General features: G+C 41.0%; 1 protein-coding gene across 1 annotated transcript in view; it reads left to right on the forward strand.

Moving 5' to 3' along the window:
* The window catches only part of heatr5a (HEAT repeat containing 5a), a gene marked incomplete at its 3' end in the record, with an annotated part of 54,563 nt that overhangs the window by 15,678 nt on the left and 20,256 nt on the right, over positions 1 to 18,629 (forward strand). Inside the window, 11 exon segments of the mRNA XM_034113460.1 lie at positions 251 to 403; positions 1,378 to 1,477; positions 3,406 to 3,515; positions 4,824 to 4,993; positions 5,516 to 5,679; positions 7,671 to 7,776; positions 8,060 to 8,250; positions 10,286 to 10,445; positions 11,378 to 11,567; positions 12,054 to 12,223; positions 17,826 to 17,852. Of these exon segments, the coding sequence (XP_033969351.1) occupies positions 251 to 403; positions 1,378 to 1,477; positions 3,406 to 3,515; positions 4,824 to 4,993; positions 5,516 to 5,679; positions 7,671 to 7,776; positions 8,060 to 8,250; positions 10,286 to 10,445; positions 11,378 to 11,567; positions 12,054 to 12,223; positions 17,826 to 17,852 (1,541 nt within the window).

The following is an 18,629-nucleotide window of genomic DNA, read 5'->3' on the forward strand; positions in this document are numbered from 1 at the left end:
TGTGTGTGTAACCTGTGTGTGTGTAACCTGTGTAACCTGTGTAACCTGTGTGTGACCTGTGTGTGTAACCTGTGTGTGTAACCTGTGTGTGTAACCTGTGTGTGTAACCTGTGTGTGTGTAACCTGTGTGTGTGTAACCTGTGTGTGTGTAACCTGTGTGTGTGTAACCTGTGTGTAACCTGTGTGTGTGACCTGTGTGTGTGTAACCTGTGTGTGTAACCTGTGTGTGTGTGTGTGTGTGTGTGTGCAGGCCCGGCTGTAGTGGAGCACCACCTGCCTCGTCTCCTCCTCCTGTGGCGGTGTGTGTTTCCTGCTTCACTCAGAGAGCAGGAGATGGAGCTGAGACGCGGGGACTACTTTACGTGGCAGGTTACGCTGGAGGGACGTGCTGGGGCGCTCTTTGGTCAGTCCCACACTGCTGCACTATTTTATGTGTTCGATTTATTCCCTATTTGTGTGATTTTCTGTTTATACATATTTTATGAGAACCGCTTCAGGGAGCCTGAGATCAATACTTTCCCTTCATTGTTTTATCTTATATTATTTATTTAACAGTTTCAATAGCAACATTTTTTATCTAGTATCTTTTTACTTTTATTTCTGTTTCTGGGGAATTTCTTGTGGTTTAGTTTTAACTTGTAATGTGTGCCATTTTGTAAAGCACATAGAAAAGTGCTTTATATATAAGCTTTATTATTGATATTTGTTGTACATTAAAATACCTTAATGGCGGCAGCTTAAAGTGGACCTATCATGCTATATTTTAATAATATAGTGTAGGACCATACCTATATAAGGCATATTTATACTTTTTTTTTTTCTAAATACCAAACAGATCATGCATTTTAGCCATGCCTCATTTTGCTCAATTTGACATTTTTTAGCTCTGTTTTTGCAAGGGCAGATTCAGTGAGAACAGCACCACCTACAGGCCTGGCATATGTACTACAGCGTCTCCAGCGCTTTCGAACGGCAATGGCCGTGGCTGTCTCCTCCTGATTGGTGGAGTTGGCCCAATAGCCGTAGCGCCACCGTCCTGACGTCAGGACAGTGTTCAAATCTGGATCAGTTTTTATCAGATCCGTTGCAGCCCCTTTTTTAGAGATTTGGGTATGGAGGAAAATAGAGAGGGTTGTGTTTTCTGACACTTGGTGAGTTCCCTGGAACACCGGGGACACATATTCATGTAGAAAAGACGTACACAAGTGCATTTTGCATGATAGGTCCCCTTTAAAGTAGTCATACAGGGAATTATGACTCTCTTTTGTAAGCACAGCATGACGCAGTAGGAGGGATCTTTGTGTTCAACTAACCATCTAAGAGCTGAGGTTAACAACAAACAAAGACATCAAAATAAACTGAGTGTGTGTCTTTCAGCGATGAAGAACCTGCTCCTTCACTGCAAGGAGCTCGTCAGCGATGACATCATGAGCCGTCTGCTCACGCCCCTCTCCTGCGCCGTCGCCCTGCTCACCAAGTCAGTCGCTTTATAACACAAATATATATATAATACATTCAAATCAGAGCTGCATGCTATTGGTAGAAGAGGACTTTTACTTTTTCAACGTATTTAATAATTTGAAAAGAAAATACAGTAATTTTCAGCAGATGAAATAAAACTGACTCGGCCTTCAACAAGAATTATTTTCTCATGATAACTGAACGGTACAAAAAAGTAGTTAGTTTGCATTATTTGAACTTGCTCTTCCTGTTCTGTTTATGTGCACATCCCAATGTCAACACTGAAACAACAATGTGTGCAGACCTAATTCAAATACAACATGTTTCGTGTGTGTGTGTTGTGTGTGTGGGTGTGGTGTGTGTGTGTGTGTGTGTGTGTGTGTGTGTGTTGTGGTGTGGTGTGTGTGTGTGTGTGTGGGTGTGTGTGTGTGTGTGTGTGTGTGTGTGTGTGTGTGGTGTGTGTGTGTGTGTGTGTGTGTGTGTGTGTGTGTGTGTGTGTGTGTGTGTGTGTGTGTGTGTGTGTTTACCTGTGGTGTGTGTGTGTGTTTGTACCTGTGTGTGTGGTGTACCCCTGTGTGTGTGTGTTTGTAACCCTGTGTGTGTGTGTGTAACCTGTGTGTGTGTGTGTTTGTAACCTGTGTGTGTGTGTAACCTGTGTGTGTGTGTGTGTTTGTAACCTGTGTGTGTTTGTAACCTGTGTGTGTGTGTGTAACCTGTGTGTGTGTGTGTGTGTGTTTGTAACCTGTGTGTGTAACCTGTGTTTGTAACCTGTGTGTGTGTGTGTGTAACCTGTGTGTGTGTGTGTTTGTAACCTGTGTGTGTGTGTTTGTAACCTGTGTGTGTGTGTGTGTGTTTGTAACCTGTGTGTGTAACCTGTGTTTGTAACCTGTGTGTGTGTGTGTAACCTGTGTGTGTGTTTGTAACCTGTGTGTGTGTTTGTAACCTGTGTGTGTTTGTAACCTGTGTGTGTAACCTGTGTGTGTGTGTGTAACCTGTGTGTGTAACCTGTGTGTGTGTGTGTAACCTGTGTGTGTAACCTGTGTGTGTGTGTGTAACCTGTGTGTGTGTGTGTGTAACCTGTGTGTGTGTGTTTGTAACCTGTGTATGTGTGTAACCTGTGTGTGTGTGTGTGTGTTTGTAACCTGTGTATGTAACCTGTGTGTGTGTGTGTGTGTTTGTAACCTGTGTATGTGTGTAACCTGTGTGTGTGTTTGTAACCTGTGTGTGTGTGTTTGTAACCTGTGTGTGTGTTTGTAACCGATGTGTGTGTTTGTAACCTGTGTGTGTGTGTGTGTGTTTGTAACCTGTGTGTGTGTGTGTGTGTAACCTGTGTGTGTGTGTTTGTAACCTGTGTGTGTGTGTGTTTGTAACCTGTGTGTGTGTTTGTAACCTGTGTGTGTGTGTTTGTAACCTGTGTGTGTGTTTGTAACCTGTGTGTGTGTGTTTGTAACCTGTGTGTGTGTTGTGTAACCTATGTGTGTGTGTGTGTTTGTAACCTGTGTGTGTGTTTGTAACCTATGTGTGTGTGTGTGTTTGTAACCTGTGTGTGTGTGTGTTTGTAACCTGTGTGTGTGTGTTTGTAACCTGTGTGTGTGTTTGTAACCTGTGTGTGTGTTTGTAACCTATGTGTGTGTAACCTGTGTGTTTGTAACCTGTGTGTGTGTGTTTGTAACCTGTGTGTGTGTTTGTAACCGATGTGTGTGTTTGTAACCTGTGTGTGTGTGTGTGTTTGTAACCTGTGTGTGTGTTTGTGTTTGTAACCTGTGTGTGTGTTTGTAACCTGTGTGTGTGTTTGTAACCTGTGTGTGTGTGTGTGTTGTAACCCTATGTGTGTGTGTGTGTGTGTTTGTAACCTGTGTGTGTGTTTGTAACCTATGTGTGTGTGTGTGTTTGTAACCTGTGTGTGTGTGTGTTTGTAACCTGTGTGTGTGTGTGTGTGTTCAGGCTGCCTGCTCTCCTCCGGTCTTACGGCAGTTCAGTGCGCAGCTGGTCTCTGATCTACAGACTGAGAGTCTACGAGCTGCTGGCTCTGCTGCCTCCTCACACCTACCAAGGTAACGACTCACCTCCTTTCCTACCTCCTGCCTCTCTTCTACCTTTCTTTCCCACTTTCCTTTGTGTTTGCTGTACTGCTTTCACTTTTTAATTACATTTATTTCTTGTCTTGTGACTTTAGGTCCACTAGTTTAAGATGTTTCTGGGCCAGAGAGAGCCTTTATTAGAGATACAGACTTGAAGGGGGAGATAGAGGGGATGACGGTGCTTTAAATATTCCACTGGCTCCGAACCCACTGCATATGGGCCGCCAGCTCTAACCATTTAAAGGTCCCATGTCATGCTTTTCTGGTTATCACCCGTCCCCTTGTGTTATGAAGCTTCTGCATGTAAACGGTCTGCAGAGTCACACACCCTCAAAGTACACCCTGTAGAGAGTAAAACTCTAACACAGAGAAGACCTGTCTATGCTGCCCCAGAACGCCTCGTTGGACATTTCTCTTTTTCCATTGTTTACTTCCTGGGTACAGTGACGTGTGAACACCCAAATCAACAACAAATGACCTGATTGGCCCAAATGGACCAATCCCTGGAGCACCTCACACACCAGGATCCCTTGGCTAACTAACACGGAGTCCCATTGACTTGCATAGAGCTCCCTGGTTGGTAATAGACGAGTTGGGATGGTGGAGAAATGCAATGAAAATTGCACAATATAAATCTATTCTAGTAGACCTCAACAATGGAATTATGATCAGTGGAAATGGCCGTGACATGGGACCTTTAAACATTTGAAAGAATCGTACAAAAATGGTTAAGCCATGGTATAATAATGTTCTGCCTGGAGCAGCACCTGGACCGCCTACATCTCACCTTGATGATCAAACTACTTAAAATCGCTCTTGTAGATTTATCAAAATGTGTTTAAAATATGCAAATCATTTTGATCAAAACCTGGTTATTGTTACTTCCTTCTCTCCTTGATTTCTTTGTGTCTTTTCCTTTCCTTCTGTATCACATTCCTTCATGACTTCTCCTGATTGTGTATATCTGTCTTATACGTTTTTATGTTTAAAGCCTTCCTAATTCCCTTTAAACTCTTTAGTTGTTGGCCATTTTGTTTTTGTTGTGAGAAAAAGTCATAATTCTGAAAAAAGTCATAATTCTGAAAAAATGCAAAATTATGAAAAAAGTAAAAATAAAAAAGTCCAAAGTATTTTTTCTAAAAATACTGAAAATGTATAAATTCAAAACAAAAGTCAGAATTATCAAAGGAAATCGAAATTAGGAAAAAAGTCAACATGTTATTGTTGGCTGTATATTAGTTGAGACACTGACCTGAAAGCCCTTCTCTCGTCCTCCTGCAGAGAGTTTTGGTTTGGTGATGAACCAGCTGGTCTCAGATCTGTCGGGTCAGAACAACCTGAACCAGCCGTGTTCAGAGCTCACGCTGCTGCCTCCCCTCTGTCACCGTGACGACTTGCCTCTCGTTGGCCCCGCCCTCCAGAACACCGACCACAGATACATCGAGGAACAGGTGAGGGATGCTAACAGGATGCTAACAGGATGCTAACTGCACAGCGCAGGGCTGCAGGACATTGTATACTTATTTATAAACTGGGCAGAGGAGATTTGTCACATTTGTCCTGGGTGCACCCCACATACTTTGGCTCTGCTGCTCATCCCACAAATGCATGGTCCTCACAAATGTGGCACCATTTGAAAGGTAAGAAAACAGGCTTTCCAACGCTATAAGATGTATTGCCAAGAAGCATTGTTACAACAAAGAAATAATCTACCAAACACAAATTCCCTTACTTTTTTGTGTTAAGTTTATAAATAGTTATCACCACAATAAACCGTATATCATGTTGTCTTAATTTACATTATTTAATTTCATATTCTGTTCTTGCACATATCATATTCTATTGACATGTATATAGACCTTTTGCACTACTTTGTATTTTGTATTTGACTATATATGTTGCATTGTTGGAGGAGCTCAGGTCAGAAGAATGTCATTGCCATTTCTACACTGAATCTGTGTGTGTGTTTCCAGCTCCACGGCAGCAGTGTGGGAGGAGGCTCTCTGGACAACGACGCCTTCAGCCTGTGTGAGAAAAGTGATGCGACTCCAGCTCCTCTTCCTCCTCCCGTCGCTCTCACCGCTGCAGCTGCTCGCCTCTTCGGAGCGCTTTACCCCCACGTCATCTCCGCTCAGAGGTAACTCCTACAACTAGAACAGAAGGAGCGTCCTACATCTTAAAGGTCACCTATCATGCTATCTGTAGGCAACAGCATAGGTCTCAGATATATACAAATATATAAAAAACATGTCTATGAAGTGTTTTGCTCAAAACACCAAACAGATCACCCATTCTAGCCACGCCTCATATCCCTCTATTTCACTTCCTGTTTCTAAAGTGCTGATTTGGGGTATAAAGGTTAAAAAAAATAAAAAAGGAGGGGTCTGAGCTCATGCGGGACCCGGCAGCTACTGTCTAAACTAAATGCTGCCGTGATGAAACGCCATATCATGGATTATCAAGGATTCTCTCTGAAACAGTATGGAGCTCAAAGGCTTTCTCTCTTGCCGGTTATACCACAAGGTGAGTTCCTTTTTATTTCCTGCTTCTTCACACACATGCTCTCCAGTACAGGTTAGCTCTGAGTGTTAGCCATGCTAATGTAAACACAGACCATATTACGTCCAAAACAGTCGGGCATTGTTTCTGATAGCAACGTTTCTGATTGGGCCGTGGGTCCACATTTCAGATATTACGTCATATCGGACGCACATCTGGATCAGCTCCGTTGTTCCCCCGTTTTTAGAGATTTGGGTACGGAGGAAAAGAGAGAGGGTTTTATTTTCTGACGCTGCGTGAGTTCCCTGACACACCGGGGACACACCGGGGACACACCGGGGACACACCGGGGACACATGGTGATGAAGAGAAGACATCAAAAAGTGCATTTTGCATGATAGGTCCCCTTTAAATATATCCATACTCACTGCTGATGTTGATCAGAAGGAACCTACTGTACATTCATTTAATTTGTATTTGTTCCGTTCATGGTATGCACAACCTAATGTATAACAATGACTAACAAAACATGTCTCTATAAACACACCATACCCGAAATGGAGCAGGGAGAAGAAAATAATCTTACAGTGCCTGCCGCTTTCTCAAACAAATAATAATAAATAGAAAAAAATGGTCTGTCCTTCACATGTTCTTATTCACAGCCAGTGGTGTAATGGTCGTTGGACGCGGGGGATCGCCGTTCCCCCACTTATTTGAAGCTTAATTTTTTTTGTCATGGTTTTGAGTCTGTGTGTGCTGAGCGCAGCGCCGTCTGCTTCTTGCAGTACAGTAACTAAAGTAACATACCGGTAGTTTCTGTAGACCTGTCTGCCCGTTTTGTGAGTGCACTGCACGTGTGCGTGTGTGCACTGCGTGAATGTTTGGGATGACCTAATTTAAAATAGCGTCCACCCAGTAATAAAATCCCCACTACACCCACTTCACAGCCAATCATAACAGTATCGTAGGAAAATAAGAGAAACACAAAAACGTAGTTCCCACTTGACAGTTAACGGAAAGAAACAAAAAACACCAAAACATCACATGAACAAGGAAAAGTGCGACATCTGAGTCCAACTGGAGTAGAAGGAGGAGCATTATTATGTACATTTCATACAGCGTTTCAGTATCGGAAACTAAGGCTAAGGTTTATTCTTTTGCCGTAATGCTGTTACTAATACTAGTGGGGAACTCACGGCTCATGTGTGCTGTTCCTCTTTGCACATTTTAAACTGAAACACTGGCCAAATATTGCTGAATATGTTATACCTACTTGTGCTGACAGTTTTAATTGCAGAAAGCCTACGCTATCGCAACTCTGCAAACTAATAGGATGAGCATATTTCTTCATGTATGTACAATATAAGCGAAGCTGAACTCTTTGAACAAGTCTATGTGCTGCCATCACATGTGCAGTATTTACTTAAATGACACTTCAAACCACTGATTATTTTGATATAACTACAGCAACCACACGTCATTCAACACCCCATCACACATCCCTCCATACCTGTTACACCCTTGTATTTTACCCTTATTGTATTGTACCTTATATGGCCTATATGTTGTACTTATTTATTCTTTGTTATCTCATTTGTGGCTTATGTATTATTTGTCTGTCTTTCTCAGAGTGAAGATATTGGAGCAGTTTGTGGAAACAGTGAACCAGCTGAAGGGTCAGCGCCAGCAGACGGTCCAGACACACGTTTGTGCCGCTCTCTGCAGTCTGCTCAAGGTAACACACCAAGACCTGTGGTGTGTGTGGAGACCAAATGTGGAGCAATTACATGAAGTGTTAATGCAAAGACATGAATTTAGCAGTGTATTTCAGTGTAATGCACCTGTTGCAAAAGCCTATCAGTATTGAGATTCCCCTTTGTGAACTGCATTTAGAAAGCAAACATTTAAAAAGTCTTGTCTTGTTTACTACCAAACATTAAAAGTCAACCCTCTGACAAAGCATGATTCAAGGAACCTACCTGTATTCTCTTCCTCCTCGTCCTCCTCGTCCTCCTCAGCACCAGGGATGTATCCGTGGCTCTTTGGGTCCAGAGGAGGTTCGCTCCCCTGCTCTCTCTCTCCTCTCGGGGGCGCTAGAGAGCGTCAGTCCTCTGCTCAGATGTCTGGCTGCGGAGGGTCTGGCTCGGCTGGTTCAGGTGGTCGGAGACCCCGGATTCACCGTGTCCGTCTCCCTGCTCTGCTTCGACAGGTACGTTAACACACACCTTCATACATTGCTTTATATTCAAGATGCTGCAGACGGTGTTGGAGTGGACTCTCACTGCAGGAGAGGATCTTTGACGAATGCTCCCTTACTTAAAGCCACAAATAAAAAAAATTGTGGATGGAAATATGTGTTTTTTTGTGGTATTTCTATCCAAATAAGTATACTTATATATAAAAAAATTCAAATTTCTGAAAAAGTCGGAACTACTAAATTCTGTAAAAAAGTAAACTATGAACTATGAAAAAAAAAAGGCAAAATTATGAAAATATTCTCAAGAGCCAGAATGTTTAAGAAAAGTAAAAATTCTGAAAAAATTCTGAAAAAATTCTGAAAAAGTCAAAATTCTTAAAAAGTCAAAATTCTTAAAAAGTCAAAATTCTAAACTATGGAAAAAAAAGTCTAAATAAAAAAAATGATGTCAAAATTCTGGAAAAACGTACGTTAACACCATAGACTGTATATATAAAGGTTAACACACGCCTTCATACATTTCTATATATACAAGATGCTGCAGACGGTGTTGGAGTGGACTCTCACTGCAGGAGAGAATCTTTGACGAATGCTCCCTTACTTATCTGATAAAGCTACAAATAAAAAAATATATAATAATAATAATAATACATTTTATTTTAGGCGCCTTTCAAGACGCCCAAGGACACCGTACAATTTGTTAAAAAAAAAGAAAACGCTAATAGGCAACAGAACATGATAAAAACACAAACAGGAAATCATGGAGGAGACAATCAAGTGGACACAAATGAAACATACAATGGGGGGAACTACAGATTTGAACAGGTGGGTTTTTAATTGGGATTTGAATATGGTGATTGTGTCTGACTGTCGGATGTGCGGGGGGAGGGAGTTCCAGAGTCTGGGAGCAGTGCAGCTAAAAGCCCGAGCACCCAAGGAGCGGAGGGAGCGAGAGGGGGTGCACTCCTGAAGAAGGGCAGCCAGATAGAGGGGGGGGGGGGGGCAGGTTATGTGGGGCTGAGCAGCAGTTTTTTTATATAGATGTTTTTTTGTGGTATTTATATTTTAACAAGTATTCTTATATTCCTATTTCAATGCAGCGTAATTCCTGCTGTTGTGAACAGACTACATGAAACAAGAAGTCTTCAAAATCATTGCAATCTATTTCCAGTCTTTATGATCTTAAAGTAGAAACAGCAAAAACTCAGGTCATGTTCCAAAAATATTCTTCACAAAGAGAGACTGTTACATAACAAACCAGAAATAGTTCAAAAACGCTTTAAATAACTTTGAGATCCAAATATATCTCAGCATGTGAGTTATGATGCTGTGATGAAATGTGTCTTCATTGGGTTGCATAGGAAACATCTCTCAATGCACGTCTTTGGCTCACGAGGAGCCTTTGGACTTGTTTCAGTGTTTAGAGGAGGACATGGAGGATTAATGATTTCCTCTTTAATCTTCACACATGTCCATGTACACAGCATCCCACGTGCAGTGACTTTTAGTCTGCGTTTACCCCACAATTCTGAAAAAAAAGTCAAAATTCTAAGAATTCTAAAAAGTCAAAATTCTGATAAAAAGCCAAAATACTGAGAAAGTCAAAACTATGAAAAAAAGGCAAAATTCTGAAAAGAAAGTCAACAAATCTGAAAAAAGTCAGAATTTTTGAAGAAAAGTCAAAATTCTGAGAAAAATAATAACTATGAAAAAAAAGTCAAGATTCTGGAAAAAAAAATCTAAATTATGAAAATAGTCTAAATCTTCAAGAGCAAGAATTTTTTAAGAAAAGTCAAAATTATGAAAAATAAGTCAAAACTTCCAAAAAAGCATGAACAATGTAAAAAAGTCAAAATTCTGGAAAAGAATAAATTCAGAAAAAATTTAAAATTCTCAAGAGCTTCTGTAATCCTTGCAACTAACTGTTATTAAATATTGAGTTATTATTGATCCACCAAATACATCATAAAGAGACTTGAAACGGGTATATTTTAGCATTCTTATTTTTCGAATACTACTGCTGCCTCTAACCGTGCTGATTCTCCAGGCTGAAGACGTCTCGGGACGCAGCGTCTCGCAGTGGCTACTCCCTGGCTCTGGGGGCGCTGCACCGCTACACCGGAGGAATCAGCTCCGCTCAACACCTGTCCACCTGCCTGGGAGTGCTGTTCACCCTGAGCCAGGACAGCACCTCACCTGAGGTCCAGGTACGCACACATCAGTCTGTTTGTCCATTGTTACTTACATTTTTCAAAAAGATCCACAGATGAGGTGATTCTGACTTTGTTTTGGGTACATTTGGAATAAAAGAAGGACCGTCGATTAGATATTATATTCCCCAGAAGGTTTGCAATAACAGAATGATCGCAAACGAGAAATACAAACGCTATCTGTTAAACCTATCTTTAACTTTAACTTTGTTTTAGTGGGTTTGTCTATTTTCTTTGCAAATGTATTGCGTTCAAAATAGGAAAGGTAGCAAGGTGGAAAGAGAGGGTGTTTCTCAATGTCGAGGGCGCTTGCTTGGTAGCACATGTCTTCCGAGTCACTTGCTTCAGAAGCGAGGCAAGAATCCTTTCCTGGCATTCGGAAAACGAAGAGTGGAACAGGCTAGCAAGTGTGCAGGTGTGCGTCATATGAGAGGCCCCGCCTCCTTACATCTTCCGCCACAGATTTGGGGAAATTGGTCCGTACGCAAAGCATTGTGGGGATTTTAAGACCGCGGAGTCTACACATCGAAATTTCTCGCTACCAAGTACGCCGGGCTCGGTAGAATTCCAAGTATGCTGGACATTGGAACAGGCCTTCGGCGGCACTCGATGACGTAGTATGCTTGAAATAGTGGCTCTGGAGCAGCCTTCCTCGACATTGAGAAACACCCAGAGTCTTTGACCATAGTGTGCAAAAGGCCTTTTCAAGTAAACCTTGAACCCTAAAACTGAAAAAGTCAGAACTATGAAAAAAAGGATTGTGTTCAAAATAGGAAAGGTAGCAAGGTGGAAAGAGAGTCTTTGACCATAACTGCAAAAGACTCCTTGAACTGAAAGTAAACCTTGAACCCTAAAACAAAGTCTTAACCCTCAAACATTTGATTAAAGAAGTGCTAATGAACCCAAACTCTCCCCCCTGTGGTGTGCAGACCTGGTCTCTCCACAGCATGTCTCTGGTGGTGGATCTGTCGGGGGGTTTGTACCGCGCCCATGCCGAGGCGTCCTTCACTCTGGTGCTCCGGCTGCTGCTGTCTGCCCCCCCCACGCACCCTGAGGTGCACCACAGCCTGGGCCGCTGCCTGCACGCCCTCATCACCTGCCTGGGCCCCGACCTGCAAGGTAAGGACAGAACAGAGACACAAGTGATGTGTGTGTGTGTTTCTGTAAGGAGAGGGTGCAGCAGGTGTGAATAAGGGCTTCACAATTAATCCCTTTTTTATGGAAAACACAATATGATCAAGTGCAGATTCAAATATCAGGAAGCACAATATTTGTTGAAGGCTAAATATGTGTTTAAATACCATATTTTGTATCAAGTATTGTGGAGCTGGAGACATATCAAGGCCTCCAGACTTAATCAAAAACATACAGTATGTGTTTGGTGCAGATCCTCTTATAGCAACATAATAATTGTATAAACTTTTCAATGATAAGAAGAAGTACGGTTAGGAAATGATCAATCCCTTCAATATTGTGAATAATATCGCAATTGCAATATCAGGCGGCCCTAGTGGTAATGCAAGTGGTTTGTGTTTTTATGTCAGGTAAAGGAGCTGTAGGAATCTTGAATGTCCTTGTGTGAATGCTGTGTGTTTCCTCCGCCAGGTGAGGGTGCAGCAGTGTCCTCTCTGCGCTCCAGCTGTCTGATTGGCTGCGGGGTGATGCAGGACAGCCCGGACTCTCTGGTTCAGGCCAGAGCCATTTCCTGTATGCAGCAGCTGCACATGTTCTCACCTCCTCACGTCAACCTGGCCAGCCTCGTACCTGCACTCTGTGTGAGTACACCTGAACTACAACTGATTACACCTGATATACACCTGAGTACACCTGATATACACCTGAGTACACCTGATATACACCTGAGTACACCTGATATACACCTGAGTACACCTGATATACACCTGAGTACACCTGATATACTCCTGAGTACACCTGATACACACCTGACTACACCTGATATACACCTGAGTACACCTGATATACTCCTGAGTACACCTGATACACACCTGACGACACCTGATATACACCTGAGTACACCTGATATACTCCTGAGTACACCTGATATACTCCTGAGTACACCTGATACACACCTGACGACACCTGATATACACCTGAGTACACCTGATATACTCCTGAGTACACCTGATATACTCCTGAGTACACCTGATACACACCTGACGACACCTGATATACACCTGAGTACACCTGATATACTCCTGAGTACACATGATATACTCCTGAGTACACCTGATATACACCTGAGTACACCTGATATACTCCTGAGTACACCTGATATACTCCTGAGTACACCTGATATACTCCTGAGTACACCTGATATACTCCTGAGTACACCTGATATACTCCTGAGTACACCTGATATACTCCTGAGTACACCTGATACACACCTGACGACACCTGATATACACCTGAGTACACCTGATATACTCCTGAGTACACCTGATATACTCCTGAGTACACCTGATATACTCCTGAGTACACCTGATATACTCCTGAGTACACCTGATATACTCCTGAGTACACCTGATATACTCCTGAACTACAACTGACTACACCTGATATACACCTGACTACATCTAAACTATACCTGACTACAGCTGACTACACCTGAACAACACCTGATATACACCTGAACAACACCTGACTACACCTGAACAACACCTGACTACACCTGAACAACACCTGACTACACCTGAACAACACCTGACTACACCTGAACAACACCTGATATACACCTGATACACACCTGACTACATCTAAACTATACCTGACTACAGCTGACTACACCTGAACAACACCTGACTACACCTGAACAACACCTGACTACACCTGAACAACACCTGACTACACCTGAACAACACCTGATATACACCTGATACACACCTGACTACATCTAAACTATACCTGACTACAGCTGATACACACCTGACTACAGCTGACTACACCTGAACAACACCTGATACACACCTGACTACACCTGATACACACCTGACTACACCTGATACACACCTGACTACACCTGATACACACCTGAACTACACCTGAACTACTCCTAAGCGCTTTGAGCACCAGGAAAAGCGCTATATAAATCAAATGTATTATTATTATATACACCTGAACTCCACCTAAACAACACCTGAACTACATCTGATATACACCTGATACACACCTGACTACACCTGATACACACCTGAACAACACCTGATATACACCTGAACAACACCTGACTACACCTGAACAACACCTGACTACACCTGAACAACACCTGATATACACCTGATACACACCTGAGTACACCTGATATACTCCTGAGTACACATGATATACTCCTGAGTACACCTGATATACTCCTGAGTACACCTGATATACTCCTGAGTACACCTGATACACACCTGACTACACCTGATATACTCCTGAACTACAACTGACTACACCTGATACACACCTGACTACATCTAAACTATACCTGACTACAGCTGATACACACCTGACTACACCTGATATACTCCTGAGTACACCTGATATACTCCTGAGTACACCTGATATACTCCTGAGTACACCTGATATACTCCTGAACTACAACTGACTACACCTGATATACACCTGACTACATCTAAACTATACCTGACTACAGCTGACTACACCTGAACAACACCTGATATACACCTGAACAACACCTGACTACACCTGAACAACACCTGACTACACCTGAACAACACCTGACTACACCTGAACAACACCTGACTACACCTGAACAACACCTGATATACACCTGATACACACCTGACTACATCTAAACTATACCTGACTACAGCTGACTACACCTGAACAACACCTGACTACACCTGAACAACACCTGACTACACCTGAACAACACCTGACTACACCTGAACAACACCTGATATACACCTGATACACACCTGACTACATCTAAACTATACCTGACTACAGCTGATACACACCTGACTACAGCTGACTACACCTGAACAACACCTGATACACACCTGACTACACCTGATACACACCTGACTACACCTGATACACACCTGACTACACCTGATACACACCTGAACTACACCTGAACTACTCCTAAGCGCTTTGAGCACCAGGAAAAGCGCTATATAAATCAAATGTATTATTATTATATACACCTGAACTCCACCTAAACAACACCTGAACTACATCTGATATACACCTGATACACACCTGACTACACCTGATACACACCTGAACAACACCTGATATACACCTGAACAACACCTGACTACACCTGAACAACACCTGACTACACCTGAACAACACCTGATATACACCTGATACACACCTGAGTACACCTGATATACTCCTGAGTACACATGATATACTCCTGAGTACACCTGATATACTCCTGAGTACACCTGATATACTCCTGAGTACACCTGATACACACCTGACTACACCTGATATACTCCTGAACTACAACTGACTACACCTGATACACACCTGACTACATCTAAACTATACCTGACTACAGCTGATACACACCTGACTACAGCTGACTACACCTGAACAACACCTGATCAACACCTGATACACACCTGACTACACCTGATACACACCTGACTACACCTGATACACACCTGACTACACCTGATACACACCTGAACTACACCTGACTACACCTGAACTACTCCTAAGCGCTTTGAGCACCAGGAAAAGCGCTATATAAATCAAATGTATTATTATTATTATTATATACACCTGAACTCCACCTAAACAACACCTGAACTACATCTGATATACACCTGAACTACATCTGAATCACACCTGAACTACTCCTGATATACACCTGAACTCCACCTAAACAACACCTGAACTACACCTGAATTACACATGAACTACATCTAATATACACCTGAACTACACCTGATATACACCTGAACTACACCTGATATACAGCTAATATACACCTGAACTACACCTAATATACATCTGAACTACACCTAATATACACCTGAACTACACCTAATATACAGCTAATATACACCTGAACTACAATTGAACTACTCATGATATACACCTGAACTACACCTGATATACACCTGAACTACACCTGATATACAGCTAATATACACCTGAACTACACCTGATATACACCTGAACTACACCTAATATACACCTGAACTACACCTAATATACAGCTAATATACACCTGAACTACACCTAATATACATCTGAACTACACCTAATATACAGCTAATATACACCTGAACTACACCTAATATACATCTGAACTACAATTGAACTACTCATGATATACACCTGAACTACAATTGAACTACTCATGATATACACCTGAACTACACCTAATATACAGCTAATATACACCTGAACTACACCTAATATACAGCTAATATACACCTGAACTACACCTAATATACATCTGAACTACACTTGAACTACTCATGATATACACCTGAACTACACCTAATATACAGCTAATATACACCTGAACTACACCTAATATACATCTAATATACACCTGAACTACACCTAATATACATCTGAACTACACCTAATATACATCTAATATACACCTGAACTACACCTAATATACACCTGAACTACACCTAATATACATCTAATATACACCTGAACTACACCTAATATACATCTGAACTACACCTGAACTACACCTAATATACACCTGAACTACACCTAATATACATCTAATATACACCTGAACTACACCTAATATACATCTGAACTACACCTGAACTACACCTAATATACATCTGAACTACACCTAATATACACCTGAACTACACCTAATATACATCTAATATACACCTGAACTACACCTAATATACATCTGAACTACACCTAATATACACCTGAACTACACCTAATATACAGCTAATATACACCTGAACTACACCTAATATACATCTAATATACACCTGAACTACACCTAATATACATCTGAACTACACCTAATATACAGCTAATATACACCTGAACTACACTTGAACTACTCATGATATACACCTGAACTACACTTGAACTACTCATGATACACACCTGAACTACAATTGAACTACTCCTGATATACACCTGAACTACAATTGAACTACTCATGATATACACCTGAACTACACTTGAACTACTCATGATACACACCTGAACTACACTTGAACTACTCCTGATATACACCTGAACTACACTTGAACTACTCATGATATACACCTGAACTACACTTGAACTACTCATGATACACACCTGAACTACACTTGAACTACTCATGATATACACCTGAACTACAATTGAACTACTCATGATATACACCTGAACTACACTTGAACTACTCATGATACACACCTGAACTACACCTGAACTACTAATGATATACACCTGAACTACACCTGAACTACTAATGATATACACCTATACCACCTGGCTTTTATCTATGGACAGATTTAAAGATTTATGTGTCAAATAATATAGTTTTGAACATGTGCAGTGAATGTAAGGGTGATATACACCTGATATACACCTGAACTACACTTGAACTACACCTAATATACACCTGAACTACACCTAATATACACCTGAACTACACCTAATATACACCTGAACTACACTTGAACTACACCTAATATACACTTGAACTACACCTAATATACACCTGAACTACACCTAATATACACCTGAACTACACCTAATATACACCTGAACTACACTTGAACTACACCTAATATACACCTGAACTACACCTAATATACACCTGAACTACACCTAATATACACCTGAACTACTCTTGAACTACTCATGATATACACCTGATATACACCTGATATACACCTGATATACACCTGATATACACCTGATATACACCTGATATACACCTGATATAAACCTGATATACACCTGATATAAACCTGATATACACCTGATATACACCTGATATACACCTGATATAAACCTGATATACACCTGATATACACCTGATATACACCTGATATACACCTGATATAAACCTGATATACACCTGATATACACCTGATATAAACCTGATATACACCTGATATACACCTGATATACACCTGATATACACCTGATATACACCTGATATACACCTGATATAAACCTGATATACACCTGATATACACCTGATATACACCTACAGCATAGTTATATTGTTTTTAGCAAATGTCTGAAGGGGAAGAGCTTTGACTAAGCCCGTTGTTCACACAGAATCAACCAAACAATACCCTAAAACAATGCAATTAACATCAATTCAAGTATCTGTTAGTAACACTGTAACCAAACAAATATCAAGGGCTTGTGTTGAGTACTTTGACCCTGTGTTGTGTCTTGCAGGAGATCTTGTTGGATTATTCTTTGTTGGTAGGTTCTCTCTCGAAAGGCCTGAAGCCGTTTGTCTCACTTTGCTTTTCAGCTTGTTTCTCCATCAACACTTTTATGTTATTCTAATAACATGAAACACGTCACACAGGTTTATTGTGAGCTTTTAACATCTTCTTTTCTGTTGGTACCCTAATAACCTGCACGTGTTTCTCAGTTTATTTTAGCACTGTTTGCTTTGCAGACTAACGCATAACTCAATAACTGTACCCACAGCACTGCACTAACCCCCTGCCTGCTGGCTGTTTGTTTCTCCTACAGTGAACACACTCAGTGTTTCCTCCAGAAAGACCTCAAATCCATCTAAATATTATTACTAAGAGTCATCTTGTGAATGTATTAAATGATAAAGGATCCTGACAGTAACCTCTTTTCACTCTGGAGCATTATTACTTCATCATTGTTCTTTTAGACAATAATTATTTAGTTATTAGATCAATAATTGACGCGGATCATTTCTGTAAGTTGTATACTTAATGATAACAACTATTGCAATATAAATACAACTATTTGGATAAACATGAATTGTTTCGTTACGGAAAAAATATCCAACATCTTCTTGGTTTGATATCCAAAAAGTATATCTAATGTTAAATCTAATGTAATAAATCTGTGTTTTTCTAGATTAGGGAACTCGTAGCTAATAATTATCACTATTTTAACAGATATTTTGAGGAAATGTAGTAAATTAATTATTCAGTAATTCAAATATGAAAATGTTTGCAAAGTTTAATTTCTGAAACTGGAGGAAACATTGTG

The sequence above is a fragment of the Trematomus bernacchii genome, unplaced genomic scaffold (assembly GCF_902827165.1).
Source record: "Trematomus bernacchii unplaced genomic scaffold, fTreBer1.1, whole genome shotgun sequence".
NCBI lineage: Eukaryota > Metazoa > Chordata > Actinopteri > Perciformes > Nototheniidae > Trematomus > Trematomus bernacchii.